Source organism: Acomys minous (assembly GCF_964271855.1).
Source record: "Acomys minous genome assembly, chromosome: 6".
In the NCBI taxonomy this organism is placed as follows: Eukaryota; Metazoa; Chordata; class Mammalia; order Rodentia; family Muridae; genus Acomys; species Acomys minous.
This window is the reverse complement of record NC_140487.1, coordinates 87,262,613-87,281,491: the sequence shown is the minus strand read 5'-3', so window position 1 is coordinate 87,281,491 and position 18,879 is coordinate 87,262,613. Positions and strand designations below refer to the sequence as shown.

The 18,879-nt window shown below is 54.0% G+C and overlaps 1 protein-coding gene and 1 long non-coding RNA gene across 12 annotated transcripts in view; one reads left to right on the top strand and one right to left on the bottom strand.

The window, feature by feature from the left end:
• LRP8 (LDL receptor related protein 8) overlaps positions 1-18,879 on the bottom strand; it is a 75,454-nt gene that overhangs the window by 35,396 nt on the left and 21,179 nt on the right. For all 11 annotated transcript variants that reach the window (XM_084784540.1, XM_084784539.1, XM_084784542.1 and 8 more), the window contains exon 3: positions 6,948-7,070. In XM_084784540.1, coding sequence (XP_084640666.1) covers positions 6,948-7,070 — 123 coding nt within the window. The remainder of the gene's footprint in view (positions 1-6,947; positions 7,071-18,879) is intronic.
• Positions 3,417-9,159, top strand: LOC311598960. Its single transcript, XR_014779721.1, has 4 exons — positions 3,417-5,305; positions 5,371-5,841; positions 6,972-7,039; positions 7,265-9,159. It is a non-coding gene; the product is annotated as an uncharacterized lncRNA (long non-coding RNA).

Sequence of the window (18,879 nt, the reverse complement as noted above, 5' to 3'; positions counted from 1 at the left end):
CATGAGGATTCGGCAGCTTTGTGTGATACCAGGGACTGGGCACAGTGTTGTAGGCCCAGAAGAGAGGTGACCCATGTCTCACTCTGATCTCTGATCTGTTTCCTCTCATTTTATTTCTGTGGCTGGAATGAGATGCTATGAGAGATGCATAAAAGTGGCCCGAGGCAAGAAAAGGCACAGAAGAGTGGGTGGGGGCAGTGGGCAGGGGCAGGTGTCTAAATCAAGGTCCCCAAATGGTACACGTTGCTCTGGGAGGAGTGAGTCTTCAGTCCCATGTGGGTCAGGAAGCTATCCCGCGGGGGCACGTGTCCACTGGGAACACAGTGGCCGTTGTTTGGCCACTTGTGCTAGAGGACAGTGGTGCGCGTTTTTAATCCCAGCACTCAGGAGGCAGAGGCAGGCAAATCTCTGCGTTCAATGCCAACCTAGCCTACAGGGTGAGTTCCAGGACAGCCAGGGCTACACAGAGAAATCCTGTCTTTTTTTTTTCTTTAAAAGAGGGAAAAAGGCTGCTTTGGGCCTTGTTTGGAGATAACATTTCTGTCTGTCACCAGCAATGCAGAATCTTGGGCCCCTCTTGATACTTCCAAACACAAAACAGCTAGAACTGACCAGCTAACAGGCCAGAAGGCACTCTAACCAAGAGGCTGGGACTAAGGGGGCTGTTAGAAGCTCAAGTTCCTGGGCCCCAGGCCATATTGACTGGCTCTAGATGTTTAAGGACAAGGAATTTGCATTTTTAAAAAAGTGTAATATTTTTCTTCCACTGCATGTGTGTCTGCTACATGTGTGCGGGTGCGGGAAGGAAAAAAAAGGACATCGATCCCTGGGTGTTGGAGCCTGAATTCAAGCTCTCTGGAAAAGCAGGAAAAAAAACCCCAACAACAACAACAACAAAAAACCCTGGAACCTGCATTTCAGTGACTACTTTCAACTCCAGCAGTTTCCAGGTACCTCTGTGGGAGAACCCCTGACTTAACCACCTGCATACTGAGAAGAGATGGCACACCTCGTCTCTTTGTAATACCAGGGCGCCCTAAAAGTGATGCTGGTGTTTGAATGCTTGCAAGCCCCCGAGAAAGCAATGGGGGGTGGGAGAAGGTCACCCCTGAGCAGTAGTCCACTCGGGAAACTAAGCCTCACCGGGGAGTTGAAAAGGGCCACAGTTACAAGCATGTGAGTGGGTCAGGCTGCTCTGGGCCAAAACAACACTTGTTTTCCCTTTCCACTTTACACCTAAGCAGCGGGGTTAGTGCCCTCTTATAAAAGAAGCTGCAGAATGGATTAAAAACAAAATGTGGTCTATGTATACATGGGGGGGGGGTTGAGCCATAAAGAGCAAAGTTATGTCATCTGCAGGAGAATGAATGCAGCCGGAGATAATCACATTAAGCAATTAAGCCAGACTCGGAAAGACAAATATTGCATGTCTTCTCTCGTTTGTGCTCCTAATTTTATATGCATATATAAAATTAAGTGTGTATATATGACATTAAAATAGAAGCAAAATTATATACAGGAACAAAGGGGCTAATGGGGAGGGAGGGGTGGAAGAGGAGGAATACGCTTAACGCAAGGTGTTTGTATGAAAATGCCCTTATGGAATACAGAGGCACGGACGTGAACGCACACAATGAAAATTACGTATGACATTATGATACGGTGTAAATGCTCGAGGTGGACTCCACGCCCTCTATTATGAAGATCCGAGTGAGAAAACAGCATCTCTGAGGAAGGCACCCTCACCAGATGCCAATCTGTGGGCACCCTTCATAGGCACGAGAACTACATGAGATAGATTTTTCTATTCACAACGTACCCAGGCCGGCGTGTGGCACTTTGCTTTACTATCCAGAACCAATTAAGAACCAACTCGTCATCCCCCTCACCCTGAACTCTGACAGGCAAGAAAGGCTGCAAGCACAGATTCCGGGAGCACTGTTCTCAAAGGGACTGTGGCAGTAGGGTTTCCTAAACTGAATAGGACAGCAGTCCTAAGATTCAGAGACATCAAGTCACTCACCCAAACATGCACAGCACATGACAGACGGAGTCTGGGTCCCTCACAAAGGCCCTGTCTTTCCATCAAACCACAGATGACTGACAGCCAGCCCCAAACTCTCTTCCTGAAAGCTGAGGTGACGGGAACAGCCTTTGGCCAGATGTACTCACCACCTCAGTGCAGCAGGCAGCCGATTGAACTTTTAATGAATATTTATACAGTTAACAGCATAACCTTTCAACAAGGACAATGATTAAACAATCTGTCTGCTTCCTTTCTTTATAATTAATAAGGCATTTGCTGTGTCCCTAAATAGACAGTTCTAATTACAGGCTCTCAAGGACCCAGCAGTGCTGGCTACCAGTCCCTTCACCCTCATAAAGAGCCAAGGCTCTTGGAACGCCAGGACAAAAGAAGCCAAGGAGGTCAAGTTGACAAGCGTCTCTTGGAGTGACAGTCCAGGGTCCAGACACACGGGCAGGTGGGTCAAATGCCTGTCTCTCTTGCAACCTTACTGCCTGCACGCACTTCTCTTGTGATCTGGCTCTTTCCCCAAAGCTGGGACTGGGCCTGGCTCTCCACTGCCGAGCTGCCGCAAGTGCTGATGGGTATCTCCCGGGCAGGGGGCAAAGCCCAGAGAGTGTTAGTTGCTTGCTGAGAGTCTTATGGAAGGAGTAGAGCTGGATTTCCATCCCAGGTCTACCCTGCTTAGCTGGTGCACACCAGGAGACAATGGCTGCTTCTCCAGCGTGGCCAGAAAGGCCAATGGGGTGCCCACTTAGCCTTTGCTCAGGAAGGCTGGGCAATGTGACCATCTGATGTCAACTGCCAGGGTCCTTGAAGCCTAGACTTACAGGCAAGCTGGTACAGGCGAAAGAGCCCGAGGTTTAGAATTGAAAGCCTTAGGACCATATCTGATTTACTAAGGTCTTTAGACAAGACACTTGACTTCTGTGCTCCCTGGGTCTCCTCTGCTGAAAATGGAGTTGAAAGATTCCCTAGGAGGGCTGGGAAGTGGTTTGCATGAGGCAACGCAGAAATCCCTACTCTCAAAAGCCTGGAACACAGGTGGAGCTCAGGAGACGTTGCTCTTGTCTTGTCCCAGGCAATGAAAATGTAAATGGCTGGGGGTGGGGTGCTGGTTCCACCTCTGGGGAGTGCCCAGGAGCTTGTGTGTCTCGTGATGATTATGGTCCCCACCCTAGCACAGCCTTCCCTCTGGGATAGATGCTCCCAAAGGACACCCTTGGCTTGCTGTCCAAGGCAGAAGCAAAAGTCCCCACTGCCAGACAACATTGGTGAAGGGGCTTGAAATGCCACCCCGAAGTGACTGAAGGCATTTATTAATTTCCTGAGAATCTCGTTCCAGAAATCCAAACCCTCGGGTACTTTTGCCAGCTCCTACATTAATAAATTAAGGAAAAAGGAAAATGTTTGTTGTTAGTACCTGGAGGCTACTCACTAGAGGCTTGAGCTTTAGGGACAAACAGCTTCCAAATGGGGATTGCCTGATCTAAGGGGACTGGAGACTTGGGCCATAAGGAACCACTAGTGTCACTTGGCTGGGTCCCTGTCTTAGGAAGCACACCCTTGCACCCTGTCTCCCAGAAGGAGCAGCGTCACACCAGGCTCCTCCACACGGCTTTAGGCACAATGGGTGACCTCGGATCGCCTGTACTTTCTGGTCTCTAAGGAGGGGAGCATGGGAGCAGGGGCAAGCAGCGAGGGCTAAGAGAGAAAAAAAAATCCATCCACACGCAGTAAGTAGCACCTCTGGAACTCATTTCCCTTCCTGCCTGCGCCCCTCCCAGCAGATGCCTGAAGGTGGGTCAGAGGCGTCCCCAATCAAGGGAGCTATAATTAGAGCCCAAATGATACCTTCATTAGGCAAACGTTCTGGGTTTTCCATTGTGACTCTGGCTGTACTTGATGAGGACCTGATCCCAGGTCCCTCTGTTTCTCTCTCTCCCTGTCTCTGTCTCTGTGTCTCTGTCTCTCTCTCTGTCTCTGTCTGTCTGTCTGTCAGTCTGTCTCTCTGTCTGTCTGTCTCTCTCTCTCCCTGTCTCTGTCTCTCTCTGTGTCTCTGTCTCTCTCTGTCTCTGTCTGTCTGTCTGTCTGTCTCTCTCTCTCACACACACACACCCCTTATAATGTTTAATAGCGATATTAAATAGCATGAATCTAGTGTCTAGATAGCCTAATAAACTGTTATGTTGGGGGCAGACATTTTGAGGTCCAAGTACAATAATAAACAACCCCGGCACTTACTCCAATGCCTGTATGTTTCGCTGGAAGCACACATCCCTTATAAGGCCAGTATCACTATGCCACTTTACAAATGGAGAAGGTGAGGCTCGGGAAGGCTAGGCAACCAAGCTGAGGTTTCAAGGCAAAGGACCTGACCCAACCGAACCAGATCCCAAGCCTCCTGTACTCTATCTGTCATCGTTCTGTTAGGGATGAGGAGTAAGAGCTATCCTGGGGCTGGCACCAGTCCAGGAACCCGGTAGGCTATGGAGGTTGCTATGGCAACACCAATTAAATGGACAGCAGGCTGGCTGCTGGGTTTTCATTCAGTTGGGAAGCTGTGAACAAGCCTGCTGCCCCAAATTCCGCCTGGCCTTCAAGGTCCTCTCTGGCTGCTTCTTCCAAGCAGCCCTCCCTAGTCAAAGATCCCGCCCGCCTCTCATGACCACTGTCTCTGACCAATGCAATAGTTCAGGAAACAGGGATCCCAAACTTTGCATCCCACAAGACAAGGGCAGAAAGAGGGTCTTGGACTACTAAGAATTTAGGAATCTTAAAAGGAGGAAATCTTAGGGGCTGGAGAGATGGCTCAGAGGTTAAGAGCACTGGCTGCTCTTCCGGAGGTCCTGAGTTCAATTCCCAGCAACCACATGGTGGCTCACAAGCATCTATAGTGAGATCTGGTGCCCTCTTCTGGTGTGCAGGCATATATGTAGTCAGAATACTATATACATAGTAAATTAATACATATTTTTTAAAAAGTGAGGAAATCTTTGGGGTTCTAGAATGGCACCCATATTTGCAGGTGCAGGGGAGACAAACCCTCACAGGAGTTGCCTGGGATGAACCACGGGGTGGGGAAGAGGGCCTCGTCACTCCTAGGTGCTGCCTTGGCACCCATGAGTCTCGGCAAGCTTGAGAAGCCTGACGTTTGTCACGTGAGAGACACTTGCCACAAACAAGCTGTGTGTCTGTGAGGCAAGTCTACCAAGTTCTTGAGCCCTCTAGTTGCTCAGCTGTTAAGTATGAGGGGACTTGGGAGTCAGGAGGAGTGGGGTCTGAGGGTCCAGCACAGACCATGCAGTAGGAAGGCAGGGACACTGGGAGTCAGGAGGAGTGAGGTCTGAAGGAGAAAGCTGGCAGGATGGGAGAAAGGGGTATCAAGGGGCGGGGCCTAGGAGCAGGAAGTATGAGCCAGAAGGGAGGAGCCCAAGAGAGTGGAACAGGTGAACATGGTCCAAAAGGGCAGGGAGGAAGTGACATCACAAAACAAAGCTGCAGAGAGAAGGGAGCACAGCCCTCAGGAAGCAAGACAGCTCCCCCAGCCCTTAACCTATGCCCAGGGTCAAGGCAGAACTGGCTGTTAGGGCAGGAAGCCCCAACCCACTCCAGAAACTGGCCAGGAGGCATAGGGCTTTGTCCCTTCTGTGCTGACCATCCAAGGCCTCTTGGCTTGGCCAAACCTGGTCCAGTCAGTTTCTTTCTCTGTGGGGAATCTGTCACCCTCGCTCGCTCACTCCAGGCCAGAGAAAAGCACTGGAATTCCTTCTGCCTCCAGGCCTCCAGGCCAGCGTGGAGGGGCATTTGGTGTGGTAAGAGGAAAGGATGGGGCCTGCAGTAAAAGTGGGGAGGGCTTGGCAGCTGCCTAGGGAGTGAGGGGCCCTTTGTCTGGGGCAGGGGTCTCTCTTGCTCTCCCTTTCTCTTTCTCTCTTGGAAACTGGTAGCTAGCTCTGTTGCTAGGAAACAAGGAAACCCAGTTATCATCATCAGCGGCAGCCTTAGATGGGACTCTGGCCTCCATTGTCCCTGCTTCTACCTCTGGGGCAAATGTTAGCTCCAGAGAGGGCCTTCTGGATCTCCCCGCTTCAGTCCCACCATCCTCCACGTGCTCCTCCCCGCCCGCCCCCGCAGCCTTTTGTCTCAGTCTAGCGCGACTGCAGCTCTGCCTCTGGACCGCTGGGCCCTCCCCTCCCCCCCTTCCCCCTGCCCGTCTCCTTTTTAATTTAACAAATGTCACAGAATGACCTGCCAGGTCTAAGTTTGCTTTGAGGATTAGAGCCTAGAAAAGAAACCACGAGAGAGACAAGACCCTGAGGGTGGAAGGCAGTCCTGGAGCGCGCCAGCTACCATGCCACCTCACCCGTGCGTCCTTATGTCATCGTCTAGATGGCCACGAAGGACAGAAAGAGCCGCTGCCGCCGCCCGGCCCTTGAAGTCCTGGCTGGCTGGCCACAGACAAATCACCCCAGCTTGGAAGTTTCTGTGTACCCCTTTTGAAAATTCAGAAAATGGGGGGTTACCTGCCTCTAGAGGCTGCTGTGAAGATAAAAGGAACGACGGCCCCGTACAAAGAGCTTAGCGAGGTGTGGCACGCAGTAAATGATTAACGCGCACCAGCTGCCGTCAGTGCTACTGGAATTACAATTAAAATCCCCAAGAATGAGAGCAGGGGGCCTGCCTGGGAGATGAGCCCTGCCTGGCTACATCTGAGTGGTATTTGGGGGCTGATTCTAGCTCCCGGTGCTGCAGGGAGCTGAGGAGAAGGCCGGGCAACCGGCAACTAGACAGACATTTGCCCCCTTACCAGGAGCCTCCTACTCCCCATCGGGCCTGGCACAGAGTATCCATCCTCCGACCACGTCCCCTTATCCTGCCGAAGAGGAAGCTGAGGTGGGGGCGGGGGCGGGGCGGGACTCACAACACGTGGCCTTTGATTCGTCAGATCCATCAGGACACTCCTCCTCGCCATCACACTTCCACCGCTCCGGGATGCAGTGGCCATTGTCACAGGTAAAGTCGCTGTCTGCGCAGGTCCTCTTAGCTGTGGGACAAAGATAAGGAGGAGCGTAAGGGGTCTGGGGAACGCTGGATGCTTTTCTGAGACAGGGGCGGGTGACAAGCCGGGAGCTGGCATGTGCACCACCAGCCCTCCTTACAGGGTCTGTAAGGCAGGAGCTCAGTCAGGCCCACCATGGCTTCCCACCACACCATCTCTCCTCTCAACTCCTCCTTCAGGAAATTCTCAGCCTCTTCGTTTGCTGATATCCCAACCCACAACCAGGCCCCTTGGAAGAGCCCCAGGGAGCTCAAGACCACGAACCCTAAATGGAGACGACGGTTCTGTGGCAAAACGAATGAGGAATTTTGTCCTTCAAGTTGTGGCCGAGACGGGACCCACATGGGTCCCCTGTTCTAGAACTCTGTGGGAAGACTCAAGTCCTGCCTCTGGGTTTTGGAACCCTGCTGGGCCCCTGCCATCTGCGTGAATTTGAGGACTTTACTAACCCCTGAACTCCCTCTTCTTGACTATAAACTGAGAGAACACGAAGGGCTGAAGAAGAGCAAGGGGTCCATGTATGAGGACGTGCCACCGGGCCCCGGCACACGGCAGGCGCTTTGCTGTCACCACAGCTGTTGCCCTTTGTCTGGACAGTAATTAGAAGGGAAAGAAACGGGGTGTTGTGTGCACACGCAGGCTGAGGTCTCATGGCTTGGGGGCAGACGGGACGGGAGAATGTGGATGCCAGGTCCAGTCCCAAACTAATAGCTGCCCTGTGTGCCTAGTTCTGAGAGAAACTGCAGTTTAAGGGTCAGAGTAGAGAAGAATGCCATGTCCCAAGGTTGTCCCCATATTATTTCCCTGTGTTGTCCTGGTGCCTGGCACTGACCATCTCTTCAGACAGGGGCAGAACAAAGCAGCTGTCCCAACAGGTGAGCTTGGCTGCCTGCCTGCCCACCCTGGAAAGTGTAGCCTTGGCCTTTGGCTCCTTGCACCCTCTATGCACGGCAGGACCTCCAAGGGACTTCTCAACATCACTTGCATTCCCACTTCCACGAGCTCTGCCTAGGCTTGGACACCAGATCGCATTATAGATGGTTGTGAGCCACCATGTGGTTGCTGGGACTTGAACTCAGAACCTTTGGAACAGCAGCCAGTGCTTGCTCTTAACCTCTGAGCCATCTCTCCAGCTCCGTCTGCCTAGGCTTGGACTGAGGGTCCAGCAGTGGGGGCAGAAAAGGGCGAGCACTATGCAGGAAGCCATCGGGCCAGGATGTGCACGTTGGCTCTTCTGCTTTGCCATGACTCTCAAGTAAGACACTTTCCCTTCCAAGCCTTTGGCTTCTTTGTGGGGAAAGGGAAGACACAGTCTTTTGGACATGGTAGGTAGCCACAGGTTAAGAGGCCCAGAACTGGCAGAGACAGTGTCTTCCTAGCATAAGAGGGTCCTTAGGGAGCCCAGGTCCTGGAAGTCCTCTCACAAAATGACAGTGGGACCAGAGGTGATGTTGGGGACCACCTGGATATCACCCCTCTCTATGGGCTGAAAGGTCTTCTTCCTCTTTATCCCCTCTCTGACTTCCCAGTTGGCCCCACCATGACTACTGTTGGTCCCTAGCTACTGTTAACACCGTCACACTCTGCAAGGCTGTCATCCGAAGACCCTCACTCTAGACACTGCTTTCCCATTATAAGCTTGGATGTTACTTCCTCTGGAAGCCTCCCATCACCTCCAGTCTCTGTCAGGGCCTCCCCTGAGTTGCCATCATCTCTAAATGGTCCTCTACAGCCTGGCAAACTTGGTGTTGATGGTAGGGGGCTTCCAGCTGCAGAGGCTCTGTCCTGCTCCTTAGCTTTGCTGTTGTGGACAGAGAGAGCCCTGATAGAAAGTAGGTGGGTTCACAGGGCTGGGTTTCAGTAAAGTTTCTTTTCTTTTCTTTCTTTCTTTCTTTTTTTTCTTTTATTTTTTTGGTTTTTTGAGACAGGGTTTCTCTGTGCTAGCCTTGGCTGTCCTAGACTCACTTTGTAGACCAGGCTGGCCTCGAACTCACAGCGAATCCGCCTGCCTCTGCCTCCCGAGTGCTGGGACTAGAGGCGTGCACCACCACATCCGGCTTTTTTTTTCTTTTTAAAGATTTATTTATTATGTATGCAGTGCTCTGCCTGCATGTACACCCACAGGCCAGAAGAGGGCACCCATTCTCATTATAGATGGTTGTGATGTGGTTGCTGGGAATTGAACTCAGGACCTCTGGAAGAGCAGTCAGTGCTTTAGCCTCTGAGCCATCTCTCTAGCCCAAGTTTATTTTCAAAGGCCAGCAATGGGCTGGTTTTGGCCTGTGTCCTTAAATCTGATGCCCTCTGCTCTAAGTCATCACTGATCCTGTGGTCTGGCCCTCTACGACCATGTCTGATTACACGCAGGACCCAACACAGGACAGACCCTCAGGAGGACACCATGCCCATGCCTGGCCTCTCTGCTTTTGCACATCCAGGGTAGGTCTCCTTCCCCTTGGTAAGCACATTCCATGGCCTAAGGGTTTTGCTTCGTTTTTATTGTTTTTCCTTGGTCCTCCAGCTGCCTAGCAAGGTTCTGGAAAACCCGACTGGCTTCTTTGATTCCACCTGTGTCTGCTTTGCTTTTCCATGGCATCTGTCAGGGCATCTCTGTTCGAGAAGCTTTCTTCACATTTGCCCAGCTCTCTCGGTCTCTGCTGGATGTTTTACTCAGGAAACCCCGGGACAACAGCATGGCATTTCCTCATTTGACATAGGCAGAGTCCCAGGAGGAGCTGTGAAGTTATATGCCCGAGCTCACACGCCAGTGGGAGCAGACCTGAACCTGTCAAGTCAGCAGGTTCGCCAGCACAGTCCTCAAACAGTGGCACATGTGACAGAGAAGCCCCTCAAATAAGTGGAGCAGCCTGGGAGAGCCCCAGTATCCAACAAGCTGCTGCCCTGGTGATGCAGAGCCCAGGACAGCTAGAACAAGACGCTCCAACACACAGGCAAGCCTGCCAAGGAGCAAGACATATTGCATAAGGTAATAGGACTGTTGCCGGGCACAGGACAACCAGATACCATCCCAGGACCCTTTCTTCCTGGGTATTCTGGGAGTACAAAGGAGAGCTTGCTTTTTCCCTGTATGTCAAGCCACTGGGCACGGAAGCCATAGCAACAGCAGCTTCAGGGACGGCTGGCCCATGGCGGACTGTGGGACAGACTATTTCAGCATCTGGGCTGCTTTGGTCATTTTCATAAGATCTAGATGTGTAACCTTTCATCCAAGTCCTAGGAACCCCTCACGGCTACCCTGGCAGTGATGTGCAAAGAGTTGAGTGTGTAGGTGTCAGGAGGAGGGAGGGCCTCAGGGGTCTGTGTGGCAGCTGCCAAAGGTGAATCCCTTCCGGCAAGGCCTGCCGCCACCAGGGTATTGGCAAGTGAATAGTAAAGGCTCCTGAAACAGATGCCCCTCAAAGCTCAGGGACCTCGCTGCAAGGGAACCACCCAGCACAGAGGTTCCTGCACACCGCTGCCATGCGCCCGGAAGTAGGCAGCAGAAACCTGGCCTGTGATGAGCTGTGCCCTGGGAAACTAAGGTGTCACGGTCACGCTCAGGACAGAGACTCGACTATGCTGCCTCTGAAGGTTGGACTTCTGTGATCACTCGGAAGGAGCTGGCACTGAAGCCTAAGATGAATTTTGGCATGGCCACCCCTTTGCTAGGTGACTGAGGGCAAGCCCCTTCTGTCTCTGAACCAGTGGGGATATGGCTTTCCTGTGTAGCACTGCCACAGGACAAAAGCCAAAAAGCTCAGTGAATAAACTCAGCGTCGTCGTCAGGCCTCTCCAGTATTTATCGGGCTAGCTCAGCCCTGCCACAGGAAGAGGCCGAGCATTGCAGGCCATGGCAGCCCCTGCTCTCCTGGCCTTGGCTTTGGTTCCCAGGGCAATCCCCCAGCTGGGCTCCAGGCTGTGGTTCCCTGTTTCCAGGGATTTATGTCCCTCTGTGCCAGTCTGCCCCTCGGACAATGCCCACCTCTGTGAGTCCCTGTACTCCACGCTGCAGGAGTGATACATAGTCATCCAGGGTCTGCGACATCATAATCTGGTGCCATGGCAACAGATGGACTGCCACAAAGGACTTGGGATTCCACAGGGTGGTGAGGAGGGGCCTACCCCAGGGAAGAGCAGAGGACAGTGGGAAATGCAGGACAAAGGAAGGGGGGGGGGGGAAGCTACTGCTGTTTATAATAAGACCAGAAGCCAAAAAGGGAGCATCAGACAGCAGCTCGTGGTCAAAGGGACTCTGCTGCCACTTGCGGCTGTGTGACTTTATTCAGGATCTACTACTACTCTGAGCCTCACAAGACACACAGGGCTGCTCTGATGGTTGAGGAGTATAGAGTCACAGCCCTAGCCCCAGCTAAAAGGGATGTGACACAGGGGTGTCGGTCCAGCCGTCTGGCTGGTGGTGCTCCTCAGCGGATGGAGGTGTGGTGCCTACGGGCCCTTCAGCAGCTCTCAGCCCCTGTGTGATTCCACAAATGATTACGATCACTCAGCGCTCCCACTCACCACCCCCAGAGGCGTCCTTCCCCAAACAATGCATGTCCTCGGTCTGTGGATCCCACGCGCAGCACACAACCAACTCCTATGCAGAGACGTGGCTTCAAATAGTCCAGCTGCCAGCTGCTGCTCACGGCCAAGAGAATGTCCCAGCAACGAGTGACAACTCAAGGTCACAGCATGTGCCCGTGGGAGGCTGCACAGTGTGGCCAGGAAGCCTGATAAAGGCCACCAGAGGAAGACTGTGCCCAAAGAGGGAGATGCCTATTGTGAGGATGGGGTGAGGGGATGAAGGGGCATTCTGGGAAAGCCTTACAGGCCTGGACTGGAGGAACCAGCAGAGTCTGTGAGGGGTTTTGGGGAGCAGCAAGTACCGTCGAGCCTGAGGGTGCTACCAGGCTAGCAGCCAACTTGCTCTGTGTCGCATCAAAATGTCCCTTGGAGGCCCGGTTTGATCTTCCTTTCTTTGAGCTCACCTAGGGACCCACTCAACATCTGGCTAAGCTCAGGATGGCTTATTCAGCAGCGGGTGAGACCTACATCTGTTTGCTTTGGGATATGGTAAGGCTATGCCACACAGACCAATGTGGCCCCTAGCCAAGGAAGAGAGAGATACAGGCAGAGGAGCCTGGGTGGCCATCTGCCCAGATCTTTGCCCCAACCCCTTTGGATGCCATGTCTATTAATTTTCCAAGAAAAGCAAGTCCAGTGAGCCATACCCAGGAAACACTGTGTGATGCAAGCTCTCCATCCTGTGAGAAGAGGAGGCCTTTGGAAGGAAAGGCTGGCCATTAGGCACCCAGCAGAGAATGGTACCCAGTCACCTCACTGGGGGCCTCCCTCCTACTAGACTCTGAATAACAGGTATTCAAAGGGCAGTCAGCACTGGGGAGACACAGTCCTCAGATCAGGGGCTGCTTGAGGGAGGGCTCAGGACAGCCACCTGGGCCAGGGAGGTAGATGCCAAGGATGCAGAGCATCTTCCTTCTGGTCCCCTGAGCTCCAGAGAAGAAGCAGAGCAAGAGACCAATAAGAAAGGTGGAATCCAGCTCAACACTGCAACTGAGTGACCTGGGGTGGTGGGTTCCCCCCTGCCCACGAACAGAAAGCTTTCGCCTCAGAACCTGCCCAGACAGACTCACTCAGCAGCTTCCACATCCCCCTCTTAGACCTAGGCCAGCACTGGGTGGCCTGGCTCTGCCTGCAGCCAGCCCTAAGGCAGCTGGGCTGCTTGTACCCTGTCCGGGGAGATGAAAGGGCTGCTCCCCACACAGTTACCCTTCTGCCGAGCTCGCCAGGCCCTGGGGTTGCCAAGACGACTGCTGCCAACAGAATGAAGATCCGGGTTGGGGGCAGGGGGGGGCAGGGGGGGGCAGGGGGGGCGGGGGGGGCGTGCCAGCCCGCCCCTGGCCTACTAACCTGGCAGGCAGATTTAAATGACAGCCCAGGAAGCTACTATTAAACTGTCACCCCAGTCAACAGGACGACAGGCTGGGAGTGCTCTCTAGCTGCGGCAACAACACAGCAGGAGTGAGAGGGGGAGGAGACGGTGGCCTGGAGCAGCCTGCACCACCCCCCCCTTACACTCCCAGGAGGCCCTGGCCTGCAGGCTTGTCCACCCACTGCCAGAGACAACCCCCTCAGGCTGTTGGCGGGTCCTGGCATGGAGCTGCCGCTTGGTGCAAGGCCTAACAAGTGTTATTCTTCGCACTTAAGCACAGGAATCTTTTCCCAAGTGAAACCCCAACACGGAAAACATAAAACGTAAAAATGGAGTTGTGCTATAGAAATCAGGGCTAGAAGGCAGGATCCCATCAGCTGTTTCCCCTCAACAGCCCTGCACAAACCTTCGTGAAACTCTGGGACTCTGAACCCGCCCTGGGAGCTACTTTGTGGCTCAGCAGCTCTGGGTTCAAATCCTTACCCCTCCCTCCCTGGGCATATGACATTCCCACAGGCCCTGAGTTTATAGATCCCACGGCTCTGACGGTTAAAGCAGCTTCCCCGTGTCTCAGGCACTAACTCTCTAAGGAATCCTAATTCTAATGCCACTCCCCCAGCTGCTATGACACTCTCTCTCTCTCTCTCTCTCTCTCTCTCTCTCTCTCTCTCTCTCTCTCTCTCTCTGACAAGTCACTGCCAGTCAGAGATGTCAGAAGACAGTGGGTGGCACCAGCTGCACCCCCACAAGGAACTGTTTCCCCGGGGTCCAGGCGGCCACATTCTTGGTGGCCCTAGCAGCAGACTGTTCCTAGAGTCCTGACATCGCGTGGCATGTGCAGCTCAGGTCCCTATCTCTGTGCTGCCCAACCGGTTCCAGGGCTTAGCAGGTGACATTCAAGGCATCTGAGCCCCTTCTCCTGCCACCTGCGGAGAATGAGGAAGACCCCACAGGTGCTAAGGAGGCGAGAGCCTAGTACAGAGACGTCATGGGTGCAGATCACGTAAACAAAGTCCTCTTTGCTAGTAAGTGGGTAAAAGTTCCCCTTATCTTTTCCTGGATGTCTCCTCTCCTGCCCAGTTCACTACAGGTACACATTCCATGGAGGGCACATCAGGATTCAAACAAAAACATCCCCAAACACCGAGGTAACAAAATAAGGTAGGAAGGGGCTGGGAAGCCAGAGAGAGGCCATGTGGGAGACACTTGCAGGGACATTTGTGTAGGGGGGTGGGTAGAACTAGGCCTGGAGTGTCAGGGTCATTGGTGACCCGTGGCCGTGGCCCACATCCTTAGTGTTACTCCATTAAGTAGCCAGGACTATCATCTTCCAACGAAGAGATGGGCCTTCCTGCCATCCTCAGCTGTGGCCCTTTAGAGGAAGGTCACAGCAAGCAGGGTCTGAGCCAAGACACAAACCCACACCTCTCTTCCTGACCCGGGTCCTTCCTCAGTGTCCTTAGCTTAGGAACTCCCCCGGAGACTCCCTAACCCTACATCCCTCACTGGCCAGGGGGCCTCTTCCTTGGATGTCATTTCCTCATCTGAATCAACCTCTAAGGACTCTCTCCAGCTGATGCTCTGGACCAGTGGCTTCAAGACACACAGAGGCTGTGACCTTTGCTGTGCTCCAACATCCTCCTGTAGGGTCACTCAGGGCTTCCCACAACCAGCCCCTTCTCCTCCCAGACCCAGCACATCCCAGTTGCCATCAGACACTCCGACCACGGTCTGGCTGTCACCAAGGGAGGTACAAGCTCTCACTGGGGTATGTGGGACTCCCAGTCGCCACAGGAAAGATGAGCAGCTCTGAGGGACAGGCAACAAAGGCATCTTCCTGTCCCAGTGATTTGTAGACGCAGGCAGTATTGAGCCACTGACAGCTGGGGGCGGGGCTAGGGGGCACAGGGAAAAGTGGATAGGATGCGACTAGCAGGGGTCTTGGGCCGGTTGCCTGACAAGGTCCCAGACCCAATGTATGCGTGCTGGTTGGAGGCGTGGGTGCACACCTCGGGAGCACCGTCGTCTAAGGATTACATCAGCCCCATGCTGGAATGTGTACTCCCTACTCAGCACTAGGACTGTAGGTCCCAGCAAAACAGCTAGAAGGAAACTCAGAGCAGACTCAAAATAGAAGCTTCCGGAAAGCAGGCAGCGAGGTTGGGAAATCCCTTTAGACCAGGGGTTCTAGCCCACGGTCCTGCCTAGCTCCTGCTTCACAATTCCCGCTGGGCAGACGGTACCTGCCTCCTCTAACCAGAAACCTTTCTCCCTAAGCCCAGAAAAGTCACCTGAAGCCTCTACGAGGTCTGTGGTTCTCCTTAAACTGGGCACAAAGATGAGCAGAGTCCTTAGACTCTGGGGGGTGATCTGGGTGGTGACAGACTCCTGAACTCTGCCTATCCCACACCTGTTAGCCGGAAGTGAGGGCCCAGAACAGAGGCAGGTATGCCCCAGAGAGGCATGAGGCCTTGCCCCAGGAAGCGGATGTCCCATAACACGAGTTGCTGTCAAATGGCTTCTGGGCTCACACAAATGCTTCCACCTACTGGGCATCTTCCACTCAGTCAGCACTGTGACCCAGCACTGCCTGGGGGCGACCTCCTGTGGGAAGAGGTTTGTCATTCCATCCCTTACTCCTTTGCACCCGGGGTTCCTTGGGCTTCTGTAGCCTGGCTTCCTTGGCACTGATTGCCAAGTTTTGTTCTGGGAACTCTGCCTTAAGCCTGCACAGGGTCCCTCAGCATATCGGCAGAGTGGGGGCTAGAATGCAATCTAGAGCCTTCTTTCTGAACTGCAGCAGAGCTGCCTCTACTCCCATCAGGAGGCCTACGGATGGAAGAACAGGTTCCCAAATGCAAAGGGCCTCAGCAGGCTTGAGGAGGGGCGTGCCAGCGTGTCTGTGTTCGTGCCACTGGGCACGTATGGAGGTCTGAGGACAACTTATAAGAGGTTTTTTTTGTTTTTTGTTTTTTTTCATGAACCATCTGGATCCAAGGGCCTGAACTCAGGTCATTAGGCTTGCTTACTACTGAGTCTTCTTGCTGGCCCCTACTGGCTCATATTCTACAGAGAACAGGGTTAACCTTGGGCTACCTCCAGCCCCACCTGCAGAATCCTGGCCGTTCTCTGGGGGCATTTGCCTTCTCTGTGCCTTGATCTCATCAGTGGGGTGACAGACTGGACAGATGAGCTCCAAGCTCCCTAACTACCCAGGCCCAGGGCAAGGCGGGCAGAAGGAGGTGTGGCTTGGTGCCCAGGTCCTCACTGTCTATGCTGCTTTGGCTCAAGGTATTGGGAGGCAAGTATAAATGAAGCCCCACCCCCCCCAACCAGGAAGGCATCTTTGCATGTCCTGCGGATCCTTCTCTTCCTCAGAAGACGGTCAAGGGACTATTGAGGGGCTCGGGAATCTACTACGCCGGTTACTGGCCACCTGCTTCCCCCAATCACTCCCAGCCACAGTCAACCAGAGCCTTCTCACCAGCAAGCTTGACATGGGCAGCTCCGTGCTGGCCCGCCCTCCTCTCTCCCCGGATAGCATCTGCCTCCAATCACAGCAGCTCAAGCACCAGTATGATGGTGCCCCACCTGACAGGCCAAAACCCAGTAGATTCCCAGCCTAGACTGCCACCCCCCCCTCAGCCTACCCCACCCCATACCCCCCACCCCCTGCCAGCCCCGGGCAGTTTGGATAGGCCAGCTCCCAGGAGTGCAGGGGAACCGCTGCCATGCAGCGCCACACAGGACAGGGATCGGCCTGTGTGCTGCACACCTTCCGCCCTGGGAAGATCAAGGGATGGACCTCTACCACACAGGATCGGGCTGGGAAAGTCATCCTAGAGGCTCAGCACATGCTGATACAAGGCTCGCCCACCTTCCCCAGCTGGGATCAGGGGGCTGCACACCCTCACCAGTCCAGTGCAGTGGATAAGCTCTACGGGATCTGGGGAGGTCCATAAAGCCAGGCTTGGGCTGAGGCAGTCCCGAGCGCTACTCCAGGTTGCCCCTGGCTTCTGGAGGCTTCTCTGGACAAATCCCCTCCAGCAGTTGAGTCTCCTCCTCCGATAGTCATCAGAGGAGAAAAGAGGCAGTTTGTCCATGAGCCCGATTCAAGGGCTTGCTCCAGGTGCCTACAGGTGACAGTAAAAGGGACAGACGGGGAGTTCTTCAGCTGTGGGGCCAGCACGGCAGCACCAACTTCCGGAGGGCAGGGCAGGTGTTTGTTAAGGTGGCAAGGTCGGCTGAGTCCAGGGTTCAGGAAAGTACCCAAAGGATGAAGCAATGGCAGGGACAACTGAGGAGCTTAGCTCAGAGGTGGGGAACCGTAGGGGAGCTGTTTAGAGGACACAAGAGGTGAGTGGAAAACTCTGCTGAGCTCAAAGGAAGTACATCAAGGCAGATGGCCCTACGCTGTCTACGGCAAGCGGGAGTAACAAGGACCCCAGAGGAATGGACGGCCACAACCCAGAATGCACCAGGACAAGGGGCTGGATTAGAGGCAAGGATGGAAGGCTGGGCCTTATGGCATATACCTTAGTCACAGCCCTCAGGAGACAGAGGTGGGTGGGTCTCAAGGCCAGCCAGGGGTACACAGGACATCTCTGTCCCATCCCTACCCCCACCCCTATCCTCAGCGGAGCAGCTTTAGGACACGGACACTGCAAACAAGCTGCAGTGGCAGAGAGGAAGAGGGGGGTGGGGGAGAGGCTGCCTGAAGAGGGACTTCAGTTGGACCTTAGAGAAAAGGGACAGAGCTCTCTCTCTCTCACTGAGGTCCTACACGCTGGCTAAGCCAGGTCTCCCGCGTCTAGGGAGACTCTTCAGGCCACAATGACCGGCAAGGCCCCAGGAGGAAGCTGTACAATGGTAGATAAGCTTATCAACACAGGGCTAACACTTTGGGATGGAGGGACTTCGAGGAGACATGGATATTGAAGTCATGTAGCGGACTGCCTCGTCCCGCCAAGGCTTTTCACCACTGACGCGTTCCTGCTGGGACTTGAGGGAGAGCTGGGCTGCCTTGCCTCCCTTCTGGAACGGCTGAGGGCTCAGGTGGACAAGATGCCATGCAGCTCAGGTCCCGTGAAGTACTAGACAGAAACCAGGCTACGTAGGGCCCTATAGGCAGGCAGGATGAACCTGGCCCAATTCTTTATGAACAGGGAAGCTGGGGCCAACGTGAGATGACATTTCCAAGGTAAATTTAGCAAGACCCAACATGACAAAACTAAGTGCAACCCAGGGGAGTGTCAGGAGCTGGCTTGATTGAGAAAGAGCCTCCTGTGCAAGCAAGAGGGCTTGACTCTGGGCCCCTAGTACCCACACTAAAAACGGGGAAAAAAAAAGTCAAGCAGAACTCTGTGAGGGGTTACGGGGTTAAGGGTGGAACCCTAGAGCTCACCAGCCAGCAGTCTAGCCAAACAGTGAGCTCTGGGTTCAGTGACATTCAGTAAGAAACTCTGTATGACAATGCCCGCCCCGCCCCCCCCCCCCGACCGCCAGAATCACAAAAGAGCCACAGAACCACAGATTCAACTCTACATATCCCAAAGTAAAAATCTTAAGAGTCTCAAGACACAAAATCAGACTCCTCCGCAGGCCCACTGGGCCAGCATGTGGGGGCACTAGGCACAGAAGCTTCCCAGAGACTCTCACAGGCAACGGCCCCCCCCCGGGGAACCCCAGAAACTCTTGTCACGGGATCTACCGCAGGTGCCAGAAGCAGCAGGCGCCTCCGCCCCTCCCCCACCCCGGGCACAGGAATCCCGTTCCCACCACTGACATATGGCCGGTCTGTGCAGGCAAGGGGGCTGACTGCTGTCCCTCCTGAACAGGGAG